General features: G+C 38.4%; 1 protein-coding gene across 1 annotated transcript in view; it reads right to left on the reverse strand.

The window, feature by feature from the left end:
• Window positions 1–17,302, reverse strand: part of kl-2 (dynein heavy chain 2, axonemal kl-2) — a 408,181-nt gene that overhangs the window by 12,161 nt on the left and 378,718 nt on the right. Inside the window, exon 80 of the mRNA XM_075354141.1 lies at window positions 10,303–10,457. Coding sequence (XP_075210256.1) covers window positions 10,303–10,457 — 155 coding nt within the window. The remainder of the gene's footprint in view (window positions 1–10,302; window positions 10,458–17,302) is intronic.

Genomic DNA, 17,302 nt, shown 5'->3' on the forward strand with positions numbered 1-17,302 from the left:
TTGTATAAACTGCAGAGGACAGCATTCCTGTAGATCCAGGAACTGTCCTGTTTACAAAGACGAAGCAGCTGTGCAGGAAGTAAAAACCCTGCAAAAGGTCAGCTACTTTGCAGCAAAGAAAATCGTAAACGCCCGCAGACCTAGAGCAACAACAACCTATGCTCAGGCTGCGGCTGCTGTTCCTGCTCCTGCTCCAGTGGATGTAGATGAGAATACAATCATCAACAAACTTGCACCTACCTTGGCTGGCATAATTGAGAGGATCATTGAAAATAAAATGAAGCCTCTCAGCACTAAAGAATCTGTTAAGCCAAGAATAATTGTACAGCCTCCTGAAGACACATCTCCAAAACAGAAAGTCGCTCCAGTACAGAAGAAAACAGACACTAAAGCAGAAATCTAAGTCCGTCTTAGTGAGATCTTAGTTGATGAAAAGAAAGTAACAGCTACAGAGTCTGTTATGGAGTCTCCCAAGCCTCCTGTAACTGAAGTGGCCTCTAAGCCTCAGAGGCCACAAAAAATTTCATAGGGGGGACGAGTGTCCCCCCCTTCTAAAGGCGGTGACCGGTGCGACCCCCGTGTCTGGGGTCGGTCAGGTTGCCGCTCCACAATCGGCGCCTGTAACCGGTGCCGATCCATGCACGTCGTCGTCGGCGGCTTCGGTGGTCTCCGATTCGGAGACCGGAAGCTTTACGGGCGACGACCTTCTCCACGAACACGATGCTGTTCGAAAGATGGAGAAAATAAGGAAAAAAGGGTGGCCGAAAGGCAAATCCAGACAATAATTTAATTAAAAATTAGCGTGTCGATTGTACAATGGAACATCAATGGATGTTTTTCAAACATCCATGAGCTCCAACGCTTGGTACAAGATGTAGACCCGATTTTTATATGTCTGCAAGAAACGCATTTCCGCCGAAATGAAATTTTTAAATTAAAAGGATTCGATATATTTTGGCGAGATTAACCGCCAAATGTAAGAGTTAGAGGTGGAGTAGCCATATTAACATCGACCAAAGCTACCACCGAAGCCGTTGTTCTAAACACAAACCTACAAGCGGTCGCCGTTAGAATGAAACATCCGCTTCAGGTCACTGTCTGCAGCATATACTTGCCGAATTTTGATTGGAATAAGGATGACATAACAAGACTAATTTCTGAGCTTCCCCCACCTGTTTTACTGGTGGGTGACTTTAATGCTCATAATTCTCTTTGGGGATCGGATCGAGTAGATCCCCGCGGAAGAGAACTGGAAAGGTTCCTGATAAATTCAGAACTTATTATTTTAAACGATGGATCAGGAACCTTTTTCAATGCCAGAGATGGATCGACGTCCTGTATAGATCTTGCACTTATAGGCGGATCGATAGCACCGAGGTACAGCTTCCATGAATTAGACGATTTGCATGGAAGCGATCATTTCCCGGTGCTAATTGTAACTGATGTTACAAGAAAAACATATACCATCTCTAAAAGATGGTTATTTGAAAAGGCAGATTGGACGAGCTTCACAGCTAGAACAATACTCCCTGAAACAACTGGAGTTATCAGGGACGATGTCGACGCTATAACAAATACGATACTTAAGTCGGCATCGAGATACATTCCCAAAACTTCTGGGAAACTTACGAAACAACCAGTTCCATGGTGGAACGAAGAAGTAAGTGAAGCTATTAAAAGAAAGAAAAGAGCGTATAACGCCTTCAAGAAACGTCCTACCCTACAAAATCTTATTGCCATTAAAAAATACAGGGCGTATGCAAAACGTCTTATGATTGACTCGAAGAAACGATCCTGGCAGCAATACGTGTCATCCATCGACAGAACCACTACTGCGTCAGATGTTTGGAGGAAAGTGAAGGCGATTTGTGGGCGTAAAAATTTTGCGCCCATAACTAGCCTTCAAGATGAAGATGGAATTAAGGACACTCCAAACGAAATCGCAGAGCTATTGTCCAATCACTTCGAGAAGGCCAGCAAAACGGCCGACTACGAGGAAGGTTTTCGGACCAAAAAAGAAGAACTCGAAGGTCTACTAAATGTTAGAACTGAGTATAATTACTCATATAATGTACCATTTAAAATGGAAGAATTCGTGAAAGCGTTGGAAAAAGCAGGTAACACAGCTGCTGGTCCGGATGAAATCCATTATAATATGATCAGGCAGCTGAATACCACTGCAAAACGCAGATTATTAAAACTTTATAATCAAATATGGCGGGATGGAATGTACCCGCAGCAGTGGAATAAAGCTCATGTTGTTCCAGTACCAAAGAAAAATAAAAATTTAACAGATCCCAATTGCTATCGTCCTATTTCGTTGACGTGTGCTATGGGAAAAATTCTGGAAAAAATTATTAATAATCGACTCGTCTGGGTTTTGGAAAAAGAAAACCTGATATCACCGTATCAAGCAGGTTTTCGGCAATACCATTCTACCACTGATCAAATGATCAACTTAGAGAACATTATATATAACAGTTTATTACAAGGAAACATTGTGTCAGAGTCTTCTCTGATCTTCAGAAGGCTTTCGATATGACCTGGCGTCATGGTATAATGCTCCAGATACATGAATGGGGCATTCGTGGCAATCTGCCAGTCTTACTGAGCAACTATATGAATGACCGTACTTTCCAAGTACGAGTGAATAATGAATATTCATCTGTAAGAATTTTGGAAAATGGCATACCACAAGGTTCGCCGTTGAGCGGTACCTTGTTTACCATTACCATTAATAAATTGATATTAGCCATTCCAGTAGAAATCAGCAAAAGCGTCTATGTTGATGATTTGGCAATTGTGTATGCCAGCAACAAGACTGTTATGGTGAAGTACAAATTGCAACGAGCGATCAACGCTCTAAATGAAGTTGCAAGGAATAACGGATTCCAATTCTCACCAGAAAAAACGTGCTGTGTACACTTTTGTAGGAAGAGAATTCCTCATCAAAGTCCTGTGTTGACAATTGGTGATAATCCAATACAATATAAAGACAACGCAAGATATTTAGGACTAGTATTAGATAAATCCCTTACGTGGGGATTACATATACAGGACTGAGTGATAGATGCAAAAGAGCCCTAAACATTATAAAATGTTTATCTAACTTAAATTGGGGCTCAGACAAAGAGACATTATTGAGATTGTATAAGGCATTGGTTCAATCGAAATTCGACTACGGATGTATTTGGTTAACTGGCATTTCTCCCACCACCACCCCATTCGGTCGCCCTAGAGCATAGACCAAATGTTCCGTGCCAAGAACGGCTACTGTGCCTCGAAATCGGTTTAGCGACCCAAATCCTAAAAGCTTCTAGTGAGCTACCTAACGTGCGTGATCGAATCAAGCAAGGTGCCGTACAACACCCGCTTAAGTGTCCCAATCGCTCACTTGTCAAACATAAAACTAGATCGGGAAGGCGCACCCCTTGTAACAAATTAAAACTATTCGAGTCTATAAGTAAAAGACAGCAATTTTGGCTGCCACGCCTCGGTCGCTGTATGCCAGCTAGTACCTGTCCACCATTTAACAGGGCTTGGAGCCGATTTGGCTGATGGCCAGCCATATTCCCAAGGTTGGTTTCCAGCAGCAGAGCTGTAGGAGTCCAATTACATTACATTTAATAATCCCTTAAAATTAATGATGACGGTTGAACATAGCAACCTCATCGAGGAACTCCCACACGGTCCGACAGTGCCGCTCTCGCCGCTTGTGAGCGGCCAGGTTTCCCCCTGACCTCTAAGTTCCAGGGTGGCTCGGTCTCTGCCCCCCCCCCCCCAAGAGCAGGGCAGTCATACATCATATGTACATTCGACTGGACCTCCCCGCAGACACACAACTCATCAGCCACCAGGCGAAACCGAAACAGATACTGGTTCAGATTAACATGGTTGGTGAGCACCTGGGCACCCGACGCCCTTAAAAAGGAACTAGAGGCATACCATCCCCCCAGATCCTGTATAAAACTATACAAGGATCTTCCCTTAGTCGTGGTGTGCCATTCAAGCTGCCATGTCTCCATCGCGAGGATTTGTACCTTTTCCGCAGACGGGAGATGGGCAACTGGACGAAATTTTGTTCCGGTGCATTGTGATCACCGTTCCGGTCCGGTTCTGGCCCGGCTCGAAACCGCATCCCAAATGCCTCGGCCTCCCGACCTCTTCGCAACTTCCACATGACTGCCCGAATTTTCACCACTAAATCGATTGGGAGAGCCTTTCCCAATACAGTAGGAGGTTGTTTTAAATACACCAGTGCATACTATCATGGCTCTGCGCTGGGCACTCCTTAAATTTTGAAGTAGTGCTCTATTCCTTTACAACCTATGCGTCCAAACTGGCGCCGCGTATGCGATCATACTTTCGAAGACGCCTCGGTACACCAAGTACATTTGGCGGCCCGACAGCCCGTAGTCTTTCCGAGTAATCCTTCTAAGTTTGTGCATCACAGAGACAGCGTCCGCCGCAACTTGTTTAATATGGTTACTAAAAAGCAACTTATCATCAAACAAAACACCTAGGTACTTATGAACCCTTACTCGGCTGATTACACAGCCTTTATACTTAATGTGGGGATTTTGACTGCATGATAATTTGTCTGCGCCCTTTAGAAGCATAAACTTCGTTTTGGGCACAGAAATCTTTAAATTCTGCATGTCCATCCAGCCTTCGGCGGTTGACAAGGCCGACTGCGCTCTGCTTTCTAGCTGTGGTCGTGAATCTCCACGAACTAAAAGGAGACAGTCATCAGCGAAAGCCTGGGCCGTGACTCCTTCTGGGAAAGTCAATCCCAGAAATCCGTCAAACACCAGGTTCCACAGCAGGGGACCGAGAACGGAACCCTGCGGGCTTCCCCAGGTGACGGATTTTTCCACAACTAGGTGCGCATCTTTAAACAGAGCCGTACGGTTAGACAAATAGTCTCTTACCACGGCCTGTGTGGCTTCGGGAACATTGCGGCGTTCCAAAGCATAGAGGACAGAACTCCAACACAAGGAAGGAAATGCTGCCTCTATATCAATAAAAATAGCCAAAACGTATTTGCAGTCGGAGCTTTCCACCTCGGTAAGAGCATTTAAGATGCAATCCTCGGTGCCAACCCCTTTCATGAAGCCATACTGGCCTCGATTTAGAATACGGTTCATATCGATGCTTTCTTCGAGCCGTTCCACAACCAGCTTTTCAAGCAACTTGCCGAGGACCGGCAAGAGGCTAATGGGTCGATAACTGCCGACCTCACCAGGATCCTTTCCAGGTTTCAGGAGTACCCTTACCAAAGCCACCTTCCAGCAACCCGGAAAGCAGCCCCAGCTTAGGCATCCCGTGAACAGCCTGCCGAGAGGCTCCCTTATGACAGGCAATAAATGATGGAAAATATCCGGGTCAAGTTGGTCAATCCCCGGTGCCTTCTTTAATGCCATTTGAGAAACCACTCGGTCTATATCTTCGGGTTCCACGGTCCGAACGCCAGGGAATGGTGTTTCACCCTCCGGAGCATCTGGAAACAGAGTATCCAGGAACGCCCGGTAAGTCGCCACAGATGTTATTGTGTGGTCACGACCACCTAACCCGCATCGAACACTGGACAACACGTGCAATGGCTTTGGCTTGTAACAAGTCTTTGCGAGCTGCCAGGGATCGCGTTGCAATTCTCGCATGGAGTCTTTCCAAAACTTGAGTTTGGCTTCCTTGATGGCGTGAACATATGTGTTACGGGCACGCCGTCAAAGTCCTGTGTTGACAATTGGTGATAATCCAATACAATATAAAGACAACGCAAGATATTTAGGACTAGTATTGGATAAATCCCTTACGTGGGGATTACATATACAGGACTGAGTGATAGATGCAAAAGAGCCCTAAACATTATAAAATGTTTATCTAACTTAAATTGGGGCTCAGACAAAGAGACATTATCGAGATTGTATAAGGCATTGGTTCAATCGAAATTCGACTACGGATGTATTGTATATTCATCCGCTAGAAAGTCGCATTTAAAAAAGTTAGACGTAATTCATAATAGCGGAATAAGATATGCAACAGGCGCTTTCCGCACAAGTCCGGCGGCTAGTCTGATGTCTGAAGCCGGAATAATGCCACTACATTATAGAAGAGAGAGATCATTTTACTAAGATACGCAGCAAATATATGGGCTTATCCTGCCCATATAAATAATAAACTTTTCAACAACTATCCTATGGCTGCATTATACGAACATCGTGCTACCTATTCCAGACCAGCCGGAATTAGGTACCACGAATTAAGAAGTAAATACGAAATTGCCATTCCAGATACATTAGCAATTTCTACTAGAGAAATACCGCCATTGCTCTTGCCAGCGGTAAATACAAGGTTGGATCTCTCTCAAGGAGAAATAAAAAAGAAACCAGCAGTGATCATCCAACAGGAATTTTTGGCAACCGTCAGTAGTTACGAAGAACATATTAGAATTTATACTGACGGTTCTAAAACCGAACATGGTGTTGGATGCTCCATATATGTAAATGGAGATGCCCACTTTTGGAAACTGCCAGATGTGGCCAATGTCTACACGGCAGAACTTACAGCAATTCAGCAAGCTCTTCGCTACACTGAACACTATTGCGAAGAGAGTGTGCTAATATGTTCCGATTCTATAAGTACACTTGTTGCAATTCGGAACAAGAACATTAATGATGTCCTAATTGCAAACATCCTGTCCATTTTATACGTTCTAAATCAACGAGGACAGCGATGCGTATTTGTATGGACTCTAGGGCATGCTGGTATTACAAGTAATGAAAGTGCAGACGAAGCTGCCAGAAAGGCAACAGTCTGCGATAATTTGGATGCATTTCCTCTACGAGTGGCAGATGTTAAAAACTGTCTTACTAACATAATAAGAAACAAGTGGAATACTGATTGGAGGGGTTGAAATACACAACAAAATTCAATGAAAACTTCTCCATAGGAAAAGCGACGTGAATTTGACTCGCCGAGAACAAGTAGCTGTGACCAGACTTAGAATCGATCAATCGCGATTAACAAATTCATGTTTGTTAACCGGTGAAGAGAGACCAATGTGCAGTGCTTGTAATAAAATACTTACAATTAAGCATCTAATAGAAGAGTGTACCATATATGAGGGCCTCAGAAAGAGGTTCCTGCTAAGAAATGATATTCCTGCTGATTTAGATAATGGAAATGAAAGAAAAATAGTTGCATATTTACACGCCAGTAGACTTCTTAAACGTCTATAAAAGTGAAAATTTAAAGCTGTGATAAAGAAACTCTGAGGGTAGTTTTATAAATATAAGGAGTCTCGAAGCCTGGCACGTATAGTGACGGGAGGTAGCCCCCTGCTTAGGCCGCCCTGGCTCGCCTATATGCAAGAGCAGGGAGTCGGGGTGTGTCCAATGATGGCATGGAGGACCCTCAAGGGTGGACTGTGGGCGCTAGGCTATGGGTAAGCGCAATGCATGCCTGTAGCCAAGTAGGTCAGGACCGGGAAGGGCAGCCTCCCCGCCGAGGGGCTTTTTGGCCGTCCTGAACAGGTGGTCAGATTGTTGTTTTGACGTTGGGAGGATCCCGACGGGTTACGTCCTACGGGACTATTTAAAAAGGGTGCCAAGGCTTCCTGGGGCGACTGATATACTGTTTAACGGCGGTTCTGGTCGTCCCGAAGGTGCTAAATTAATAAATAAACGAAACAGGTAGAAGGAGATAATGGCATTGTATTATTAATTTCATGTTCTTTGAGAATTTTATCTCAAATTTTAAGATCGGGGCCCTTTACACCTTGTAAGTGTTCTTTTTGTTTTTGTTGTTTGTGTCTTAATGTTTTTGTTTGTGCTTTTAAATAAAATGTAAGGACACTTTACACCCTTACATATGACGACCATGATGGTGATACTAACCTCGTTTTAAGAATGTGACGAGGGCTAATGACCTTAGTAGTCGATGCCCGTAAAAAAAAAAAAATAATAATAATAATTATAATGCCCTGAGGTACGTTATCCCCACGTCTGGAACACAACATCTACGTTCCACGTCCAGGGCGGCAACAGCAGTACGTACGTACAATACTTATAGCTGGCTAACAGGGTTCCGAGTAAATTCCTCGGTTATGCTTTTTTACTTTTGACCTGTTTCCAACTTCAGGACACCAGACGGAATGGATTTTTCGGCCACCTGCTGGATATAGACAAACAAACGATTTGGAAATGGATTCATACCATTTTTAGAGCTGGCGATGTGGCGGACAGGGTCAATGTTATTGCAGGTGTAATGTAGACCCTTCTGTTGTCCACATGGCCCCTGCGATGGCAAGCATGTAGCAATGATGCCCATGTATGTTGATGCATGGGAGCTCTGAAAGCTTCGGTGAGTAGGAGCCTGGAGTCAGTGCAGAGATTGCGCATCTGCTCTCTGCCAGGATATATGTCGGTTCCACCAGAGTATCGGATCAGACCTAGAAGGTTAGTAGCCCTCTAGTGGGGGTGTACCCCGGCAGCTAGCAGAAGGGATAATCTTTCATGAACATACTTGAATAATCAAACATGGCAGAGGGTGCACGTAAACACCCTCGTTTAGAAACCTCCGATTCGCCACAAGCGAAAAGGAAAAAGTAAAGAATCAGATAAAATTAAGAAAGATATGTTGATAGAATCAGTAAAGACTTAAAGAGAAGTTTATTTGGCTATAACGTACCTAAGCCAAGATTTTTAATTATTACAAAGGAGAATGGAAACTTCCAAAAAGTTGGTCCATTCTTAATCGCTAGAGAGATAGCTAATTGTGTTGGTGGTCCTGTTAAAGAAATCCGTAAAACTTTTAATGGATTGCACGTCGAAACTATCAACGACAATCAAACCAGAAAGTTCAGGCATTGAAGAAGATCGGTGAATTTGCGGTATCAGTGCAACCGCACAGCACCCTTAATACATCCAGAGGAGTTGTTTGCCGCGATCTACTAAATTATACAGAATTAGAAATTGTACAAGAAATGTCGAGTCAGGGAGTGACTCAGTGTCGCAGACTAACCACGAGAAGAAATGGTGAAGTTGTTCCTTCGGCCTCGCATGTTTTGACATTTAATAGGCCTAACCTTCTTGAAAAGGTACGAGCTGGCATACATCGACTTGATGTACGAGCTTTTATTCTGCAGCCTGTGAGATGCTTTAAGTGTCAACGATTCGACAACACTGCAGCTAGATGTGAAGCGCAGGAAATATGCATATGTGGAATGAAAACACATGAGGGTGATCCATGTAAAGACCCTCCAATCTGCATTAATTGTAAAGGGCATCATAACTGCCGATCAAGGAACTGCCCAATATATAAACTGGAAGCAGCCATTCAGGAAGTTAAAATGCTTCAAAAAGTCAGTTATCCTGAAGCGAAGAAAGTTGTTAGTCAACGTACACCTCGACCATTGACTACTTATGCAGAAGCAGCTGCTGCCCCTTGCACATCTAAAATTAATGTGGAGCAGTTGCTTAATATGATGACACCAAGTCTTGCGACAATGATTGAAAGAATCATTGATTCAAAGATTGAGTCGACTCATATGACAGAGTCAGTTAAACATGAGAAGGCTCATTCTTGGACTGATATCGTTGCTATAAGAAACGTGTCAGCGCAGCATAAAATCTAGCAAAGCCTGTGATTTCGCCACCAACTGTAAAACGCCACCAATTGATATAATAAATAAAAATCTTGATTTATCTGAAAAAGGAAAAAATATAATATTGTGCCAAGAGTACAGGAAAAGTCTGGGTCTACCAAAATGGAGGTGCAAGTCATCATTGAGAAAGCACCAGACACAGACGACAATAAAACTGTATGCATAGAGCCTCCAATAGCTCAGAGAGCAGCCACAGTGAGAGGGTCTATATCAGCCGGCCCCTGCTCAGTCTTAGAGATAGTATCCAGTTCATCAGCCGCCGAAAATGCATCGCTTGCGAGTTTAGATTCCATAGCAACGATGTTAACAGCACCAACGAAGCTTTCATCACCTGATATAAGTTAGTGAATGTCATTGGCATCAGAAAGAGAAGAAGATGCCATGTCCGAAGCCTCAGACACACTGTCATCAGAAGTTGAGGCCATTCATAGAATGGAAAAACGGCGCAAGAAATGATGGCCGAAAGGAAAGCCTAGGCATCAAAATTAAAGGATTCGAAAGTTATATCAAAATGCTAATTTATGAACCTTTTTTCTTTTTTTTTCTTTTGAAGTGAGACGGGGCTAATGACCAAAGTAGTCGATGCCCCTAAAAACCTCAACAAAAAAAAAATAAAAAGGAATTAAGGTACAAACCTGAAGTACAGCAGTGAGTAAACCAGTTGGAAATGTATATGCAGAAAGCCAGAAAAGAAGTGGAGGATGAGCAGATAGTGCCCACTGAGAGAAGTGGTCAACACGAAGCATCAGATCTCTTGTCCATGCACCAAGAGTTTTAAGTGATGGATATGCTGCAACAAAAGAAAGTGTATATACATTTTTAGAATTTAAAAAATGTATATAAGCGATAGAAACTAAAAATTAATATAATTTTATTAGGTGCTGATACTTTTGAATTAAATCTGTTTCATCTTTTATCAGAAGTATACATAAAATTTTCACTGTGATATAATTTACAATAATTTTCTTTTAAAATTTTAAATGACTTTGAAAGATTATCATTCACTGAACATCAAAATATAAAGAAGGTATCATATTATATTCAATGATAATGATAAGTTTAATAATTTTTGTATGTATAAGAATCAAAACAACCATTATCATTATTCGAAAATCATAACACAATACTGTAATATAGATGCATAAATAACAGTTATATAAGTTTGAAAAAAGCTGAAAAGAGAATGCTATAAAACTACAAAAAAGATAGTTTGAAAATAAATTATACAGACAAAAAGAAATAACAAGAAGGGCTTCATGGACCTCAAAAAACAGAAAAAAACCAAATCAAGAAATAAATCAAATCAAGGAGAGTGTAAATGACTCCTACCATAATTTGCAAGCAACAAAAGGTAAAGATTTAAATTTTACAAAAAGAATGTCATAATTACCTGAAAACAATAAACAAAAAAAGAACTGAAATAGTTTTTTTTATGTAGAGCAGTAATGAAAACATTAGTTCATCATTGGCTAAGTAACAAATAGGAAAAAGGAGAAAACTCTTTATAAAAAAAATAACACAAGTAAACTAACAAAAAAATTAGATTTTACTTAAAGAATATCTAATCTTAAAAGAAGTAATATCTGGAAAGAAGTAAACAACCTCTGTTGTAGCCAAGTGATCTAACAGATAAAAAAATTTAGACAACGTAAAAATCATATTCAGAAAAATAAAGTAAAGCCACAAAAAATGTAAATACATAACAATTGTTGTCCAAAAAACAATAGTAAAAAAATGGTTGACAAATGTTTTGTTAATTTCACGATTTTCTAAAAAAGCTGTCAAAGCTTATAAAACAAAACAAATAAAAGATGAAGACAAAAAATATTAACATATAAAAAATATTCCATACAACAAACAGAAACTAAAATAAAGGGTTGTAAAGGGATTCCACAAACACAAGAAAAGCATTAACCGATGAAGATGAATGTAAAAGTCCATCATTCAAAACAGAAACCAGTGTGTTGTATATATATATATTTTTTCAAATTTTCTATATTTTTTCAAATGGAATGACCTATTTTTGACCTCGCTAATGAAAAGAGCAGAAAATTTTACATTGAAATATGTGGTCTCAATATGGACCTTGGACCTTTTTTCAGGGTGTTTCATTTTAATTTTCTCATAGGCAAATTTCTCATTTCTCAACACAAAAAAAATTACTTAAAAGTTATGCAGATACGGGAATATCTCATGGTGACATTGAATTTGACTTATTTCAAGGTCAGTGTGATTTTTTTCAGATGGGATGACCTATTTTTTACCCCCACCAATGAATAGCAGAAAATTTTACATTAGAATATGTAGTCACACATATGACCTTGGACCTTTTGTAAAGGTTAAATGGCTGAAAATCTAGGATGATTAAAATGAAACACTGTATATATGTTTATATTAATTTATCAAATGTTATATAATACAAAAATATTATATTGTATTAAAAGTTAGACACTTCATTATTGGTTCCTGTATCTCAGCTTAAATGATGGATAAAATACTGCAAAAATAGATTCGTCTACAACAGATATAATATAAAAAACTGTTATGATTTAATACAAAAATTTAATTCAATTAAGATTACAAACAAAATCAAAATGATATCCTCTTTGATGTGTCTATTATAGACATTTATGTACCTGCAAATGAGATAAATATACATGTATTATGGAATCATGATAAATATACATTAACACTGGAAACATGATATAAGGTAAAAACTAATGAATGATATAAATACTAATAAATTTATTAAATACTGAAGTCATACATTTTAATATGTCATGGATGTAATAAATAAATTTGAAATTTAAATTGTAATGATACACTGAACACCAAACTGTAAGAAAAAATGATTTTTAATAAATTAATTCAAAATGTTTTCAGTCATCTTTGTGACCATCCTCAGTGACTCATGTGCTTGTTTTCAAGTTGATATCAGCTAATGTTTATAAGCACACAAAGTATTAAACATTTGGTCAAAAAAAGAATGTAATTAGGATTGTATCTGTTTATTGTAAGTCAGTTAACTAATATACAATAAATGCTTATTGTAAAATTATTATTTTACAATACTGCATACTATTATAATAAATGCCCCAATAATAATAAATTATTTATATTATTAAATTAGTTTGTCAGTAATTTAATGGCAAGGGACTGAGAACAAAATACAGCACTGAAATACCTCATTTTGTTTTATATTTTGAAATGTGCTTTTGTTATAGAAGCATAATAAAGCTCTTCCTCTTACACCATTGTGTTGGGATGAATAGCACAATAAAAGTTCTATTATGTGGTTTGGTAGAGGAGGATATTTTTGTTTTAAGAATATTTTCTTTTTGCAAAGATTATACCTTATTATGAACACATTCACTTGGAAAATATATCCATGTGAATAAGTTAACTTTTAAAATTTTCTAAATAATGGTCTACTTTATTCATATGTAAGTTTTTAATCCGTAGGCACAGTAAATATTTAATAATGATGAAAGATAAGCATTTTATTAAGTTATTTCAAAGCAAAATAATATAATTTGATTTTGTTGTGAATGAAATCAATCTGATCATCCCATGAGAATTTATCACCCACAAAACACCCAGAAATTCTAACCTATGCATAACAGAAATGTATTGTAATCATTAATGGGAATTACATCCATATGGTTTGCAATAATATGTTTACTGAAACATACAACAGAACAGTTTCAACCGTATTTAAAGTTATAATCTATTCCATGAATAATCTTTTGAACTGCTAATATAAGGTTTTTTAGTAGTTTTAAATAATCTTTAGAGATAGATACAGTTTTATCATTTGCATAGAGGGTAACAATGAATATTTCAAGAGTTTGAGGTGGATTCATTAATGAATAACAATAAGAACAAGGAACTGAGAACAAAATAGAGTACTGCAGTATTGCATTTTGTTTTATATTTTGAAGTGAGGATTTATATTATATTATCTGTCTAAGTTTGACTTTAAGCAGTTGTAAAGTTTTGACATCCCAACCCTGTAAGGGGTAGACACCCACCTTGTGACGTTACCGGTCTCGCCACACCACCCCTTTCGTTCTGAGTCCTGAGGGGCTTTACCAGAGGTCGTATTTAGACCCTCTTACTGATTACATCTCACAGTCATCAGCCAGGCCTCGGTCAGGATGCCACTGATGTAAATGCCTCGGCAGACATTTGCATCAGTAAAATACATATCAAATTTCACCTTCAAGTAGGCCTCAAACGGACATCTTCACATCCAACCTAACATGATTCCCTCAAACTAACTAACCGAAAATGCGGAAATGTGTACCCCACAACTAGTCCAGATTTGACAGCACCGTTTGTGACTGTGAATACCTCAGAAAACGAACGAGTTTAAAGTTAAATCAGTGCTACACTCATACCAATCAAAATTATGTCTTACGCAAAATATAAATTCAGACCTACACCCAAATAAGTCGACCAATTTAGGTCACCTAACAAGGGGAAAGCAGTAGCAGCTGGCCCATCGTGGGGAACTGCTTGGAAAAAACTGCCTTGGCTACGGTGGTGTAAGGCGACTGATGCCAACCCGACACTGCAGGGTTCTGTAGGCCATGCTGTAGAGGAGACCAATTGCCACTTCAGGAGAAGCTTAGTTCAATTCCAATGGATGAACTGCAACTTTCTGAACTCAATCAAGCCAACATCTCCAGAGGCCTATGACTGGACTCAACAGCCCTTCTCACAGCTACCTTGCCAAACACACAAATGGCCCTTTTCAGGGTCACCATTCTAAAAACCCCCAAACAGACCTTGGGCAATGAATTCCACAGCATTAAAAACTAATTTTTTCTGTGAATATAACTTTCAATTACAATATCATATTTCCAATTTCATAAAAAAAAACAGTAAAATAAACATTGAAACCACCATTTTTGTTTTCACTTTTATAAAAAGTTTCAGCAAAGAAAAAGTTTTCTTGGTTGAGAAAGGTTTTGGTCAATGTTTTACAAGTGTTTTGAAACGCATGTAAAATCTGATGTCTCATTGGAAAAAAATATTTCAACTTCTCAAGTTTTATTTCTTAGGTGTTGAATACTTATATGGGAAATCTTAATGGTAGTGTAATTATTGTTTCTTTAGTAGGAGGAAGACAGGGTTACTTTTAAGAAAATTTTTATAACTTTCACTGCAGATATATATATATATATATATATATTATTATCAATAATAAAGATTACACTTACTGCTTTTTGTTTCTTGTGATGTATGAGAGCTTTTAATGTGATCACTATTTCATCAGATATTATAGGACACCTTTTGTTAAAAAATTAAAATAGATAAGAAATTTGTTTCATTTGTTAGGTTGGTTAATTAAGAGTGATTAAATGAATACTGAACAATTATTGATAATTTATACTGCTATTATTATTAGATTGTCATATGTTAAATAATCTTATATTAAACAAATTTTATCATTTTTTTAAACCAATCTTCAAAATTTAATTGTTCATTTATAATATTATTATTATTTTTTATTATGTGCAATTTTTCAAGAGATTGCATTTTAAGTTTATCTCTATATATTTCTAGTATTTTCATGTCTTGTAAATTAATAAATTTATGCAAATTGTCAAACTACAGCTTCAACTAATTGCTCCTTGTTAGCAAAGAAAGCACCATTGTTGGTCAATGGTGCTTTCATTGGTCAATATAGCTAACCCATTTATCTGTTTTCACCAATGGTGCTTCTTAGCCATATTTTAATTTGATGAAGGGAGGTAAAAACACTTGATAGTACTTGTTGTGCAGGGCTGCGAAAGTAGTATCACTAGAGCCTTACTAATAGTTGGGAAAAATGATTCGCTGTTTTTTAAAACTTTTAATTATGTCTGGTGCTTTATGTACCTCATTCCACAATCTGAACCACAATTCCCTTTCTCCTTCATTGGCTTCTAAATTGTAGAAGGTTTCACACTGTGAAGTACTTTCACTCCATTCCTCTGATGAAACACTTCTCATATTACTCGGATGGAAATTTATCACTGAAAATGCAGGTGATTTCTCTACAGAAAATCTGATGTGTATAGATGATATGAAGGAATCCAAGTAAGGAATTACTAGAGACCTCCAAAATTTGGAAGGATGATTGCTTCTATGCTTCTATTGGCTAGCAATGTGATTGGTGGTTATAACAATATTCAAATACACTGCAGTATTGCCTGCTTCTTTTAAAACAGCAGTTATGACGTTCTTCGCATCTTTCTGATGAACTCATAGCATGTCAAAAATAGTTTGAATGTGCTGGTTGGCTTTGACTACGTCAAGTGTCAACTGAAGTGTATTTCCTATGGGGTTTCCCTTCGTTGAATTAAAACATGGCTAAGAAGCACCACTGGTGAAAACAGGTAAATGGGTTAGCTATGTTAAGCATTGACCAAGAATGTGTTTTCTTTAACAAGGAGAATTTAGTTGAAGTTGTAGTTAGACAATTTGCATAAATTTATTAATTTACAAGACATGAAAGATATGAAGTATAGCGGAATACTTAGCAATTAATGCTATTGACATAATAAATGAAGATCTGCATGCCGCTGCTTGAATTTGATAAGCATTTTTTCTTGTTGCTTCATTTCCCTCTTCAGTAAGATCTCTAATGCATTAACAATATCAATGAAGTGATCCTTAAAAACAAGGATGCTCTTGTATTTCTCTGACCACCTAGTCTAACACAATTTAGTAATGCTAGCAATAAGGTTGGATTGTAAAATGGACTTGCAAAAAATATGATATCTCCTTGATAGTTCCAACGCAGTGTCAAATTTCTTGGATAGCATTTAAGTCATTCACAACAAGGTTAAGCTTGTTAGAAGAGCAATGGAAGTAGAAGAGTTTTTTGTACTTTTGTCTCAAGCTCACCTGCACACCCCCTTCTTTTCCAGACATGGTGGAACATTCATGGAAGCCTTACTCCACACACTTATCTGAGTCTAGATTTAAGTTTGTCATGAAATCTTCAATCTCACGGGCATTAAGTTCTTCAAGCTCTACAAAGCTTAAAAATTCTTCTTCAATTTCATTGACCTTCTCATTGAAGAAATTCAATCTAATAGATAGCTGTTCTTCACCAGAAATATCTGCAGTTTCATTAGCCAAAATACTGTAAATGCAAGCTTTTTTAATCCTTGTTATGATGTGTTCCCTGTTTGTAGCGCCACATAAATCAATTAATTAATTTTGGTTTTGGATGATAGGCAATTGGTCTGACTTGTTTTTTGGTCCATGCTCAAAATCTTTTATTTGTGAATCACCTGCTTTGGTGCATTAATTGTATAAGTCAATAGGTATGTCTTCATCCAGATTTTTGCCTCTGAGAGGAAAATCATGTGTAAAAATGACGCAGGAAACAATTGAGGACAGTACTTTTTTTGTAAATTTTTGTGAAGACTGGTGATGTTGGATGTCCTCTGGAACACCCTCCATGAACGATTTTGCAGATTCCATTGCAGTCTGATGTCCCTGGTACTGTACATGTGCTTTGCAATAATCCTGTATGTCCTTGTACTGATGGAAAAAGAACTCCAACCACCTCTAATTGTTCTGGATGATGGCAGAAACATCACAAATATTTACAGACAATATTTACATACAATATTT

This window comes from Lycorma delicatula, chromosome 1 (assembly GCF_047948215.1).
Source record: "Lycorma delicatula isolate Av1 chromosome 1, ASM4794821v1, whole genome shotgun sequence".
Taxonomy (NCBI): Eukaryota; Metazoa; Arthropoda; class Insecta; order Hemiptera; family Fulgoridae; genus Lycorma; species Lycorma delicatula.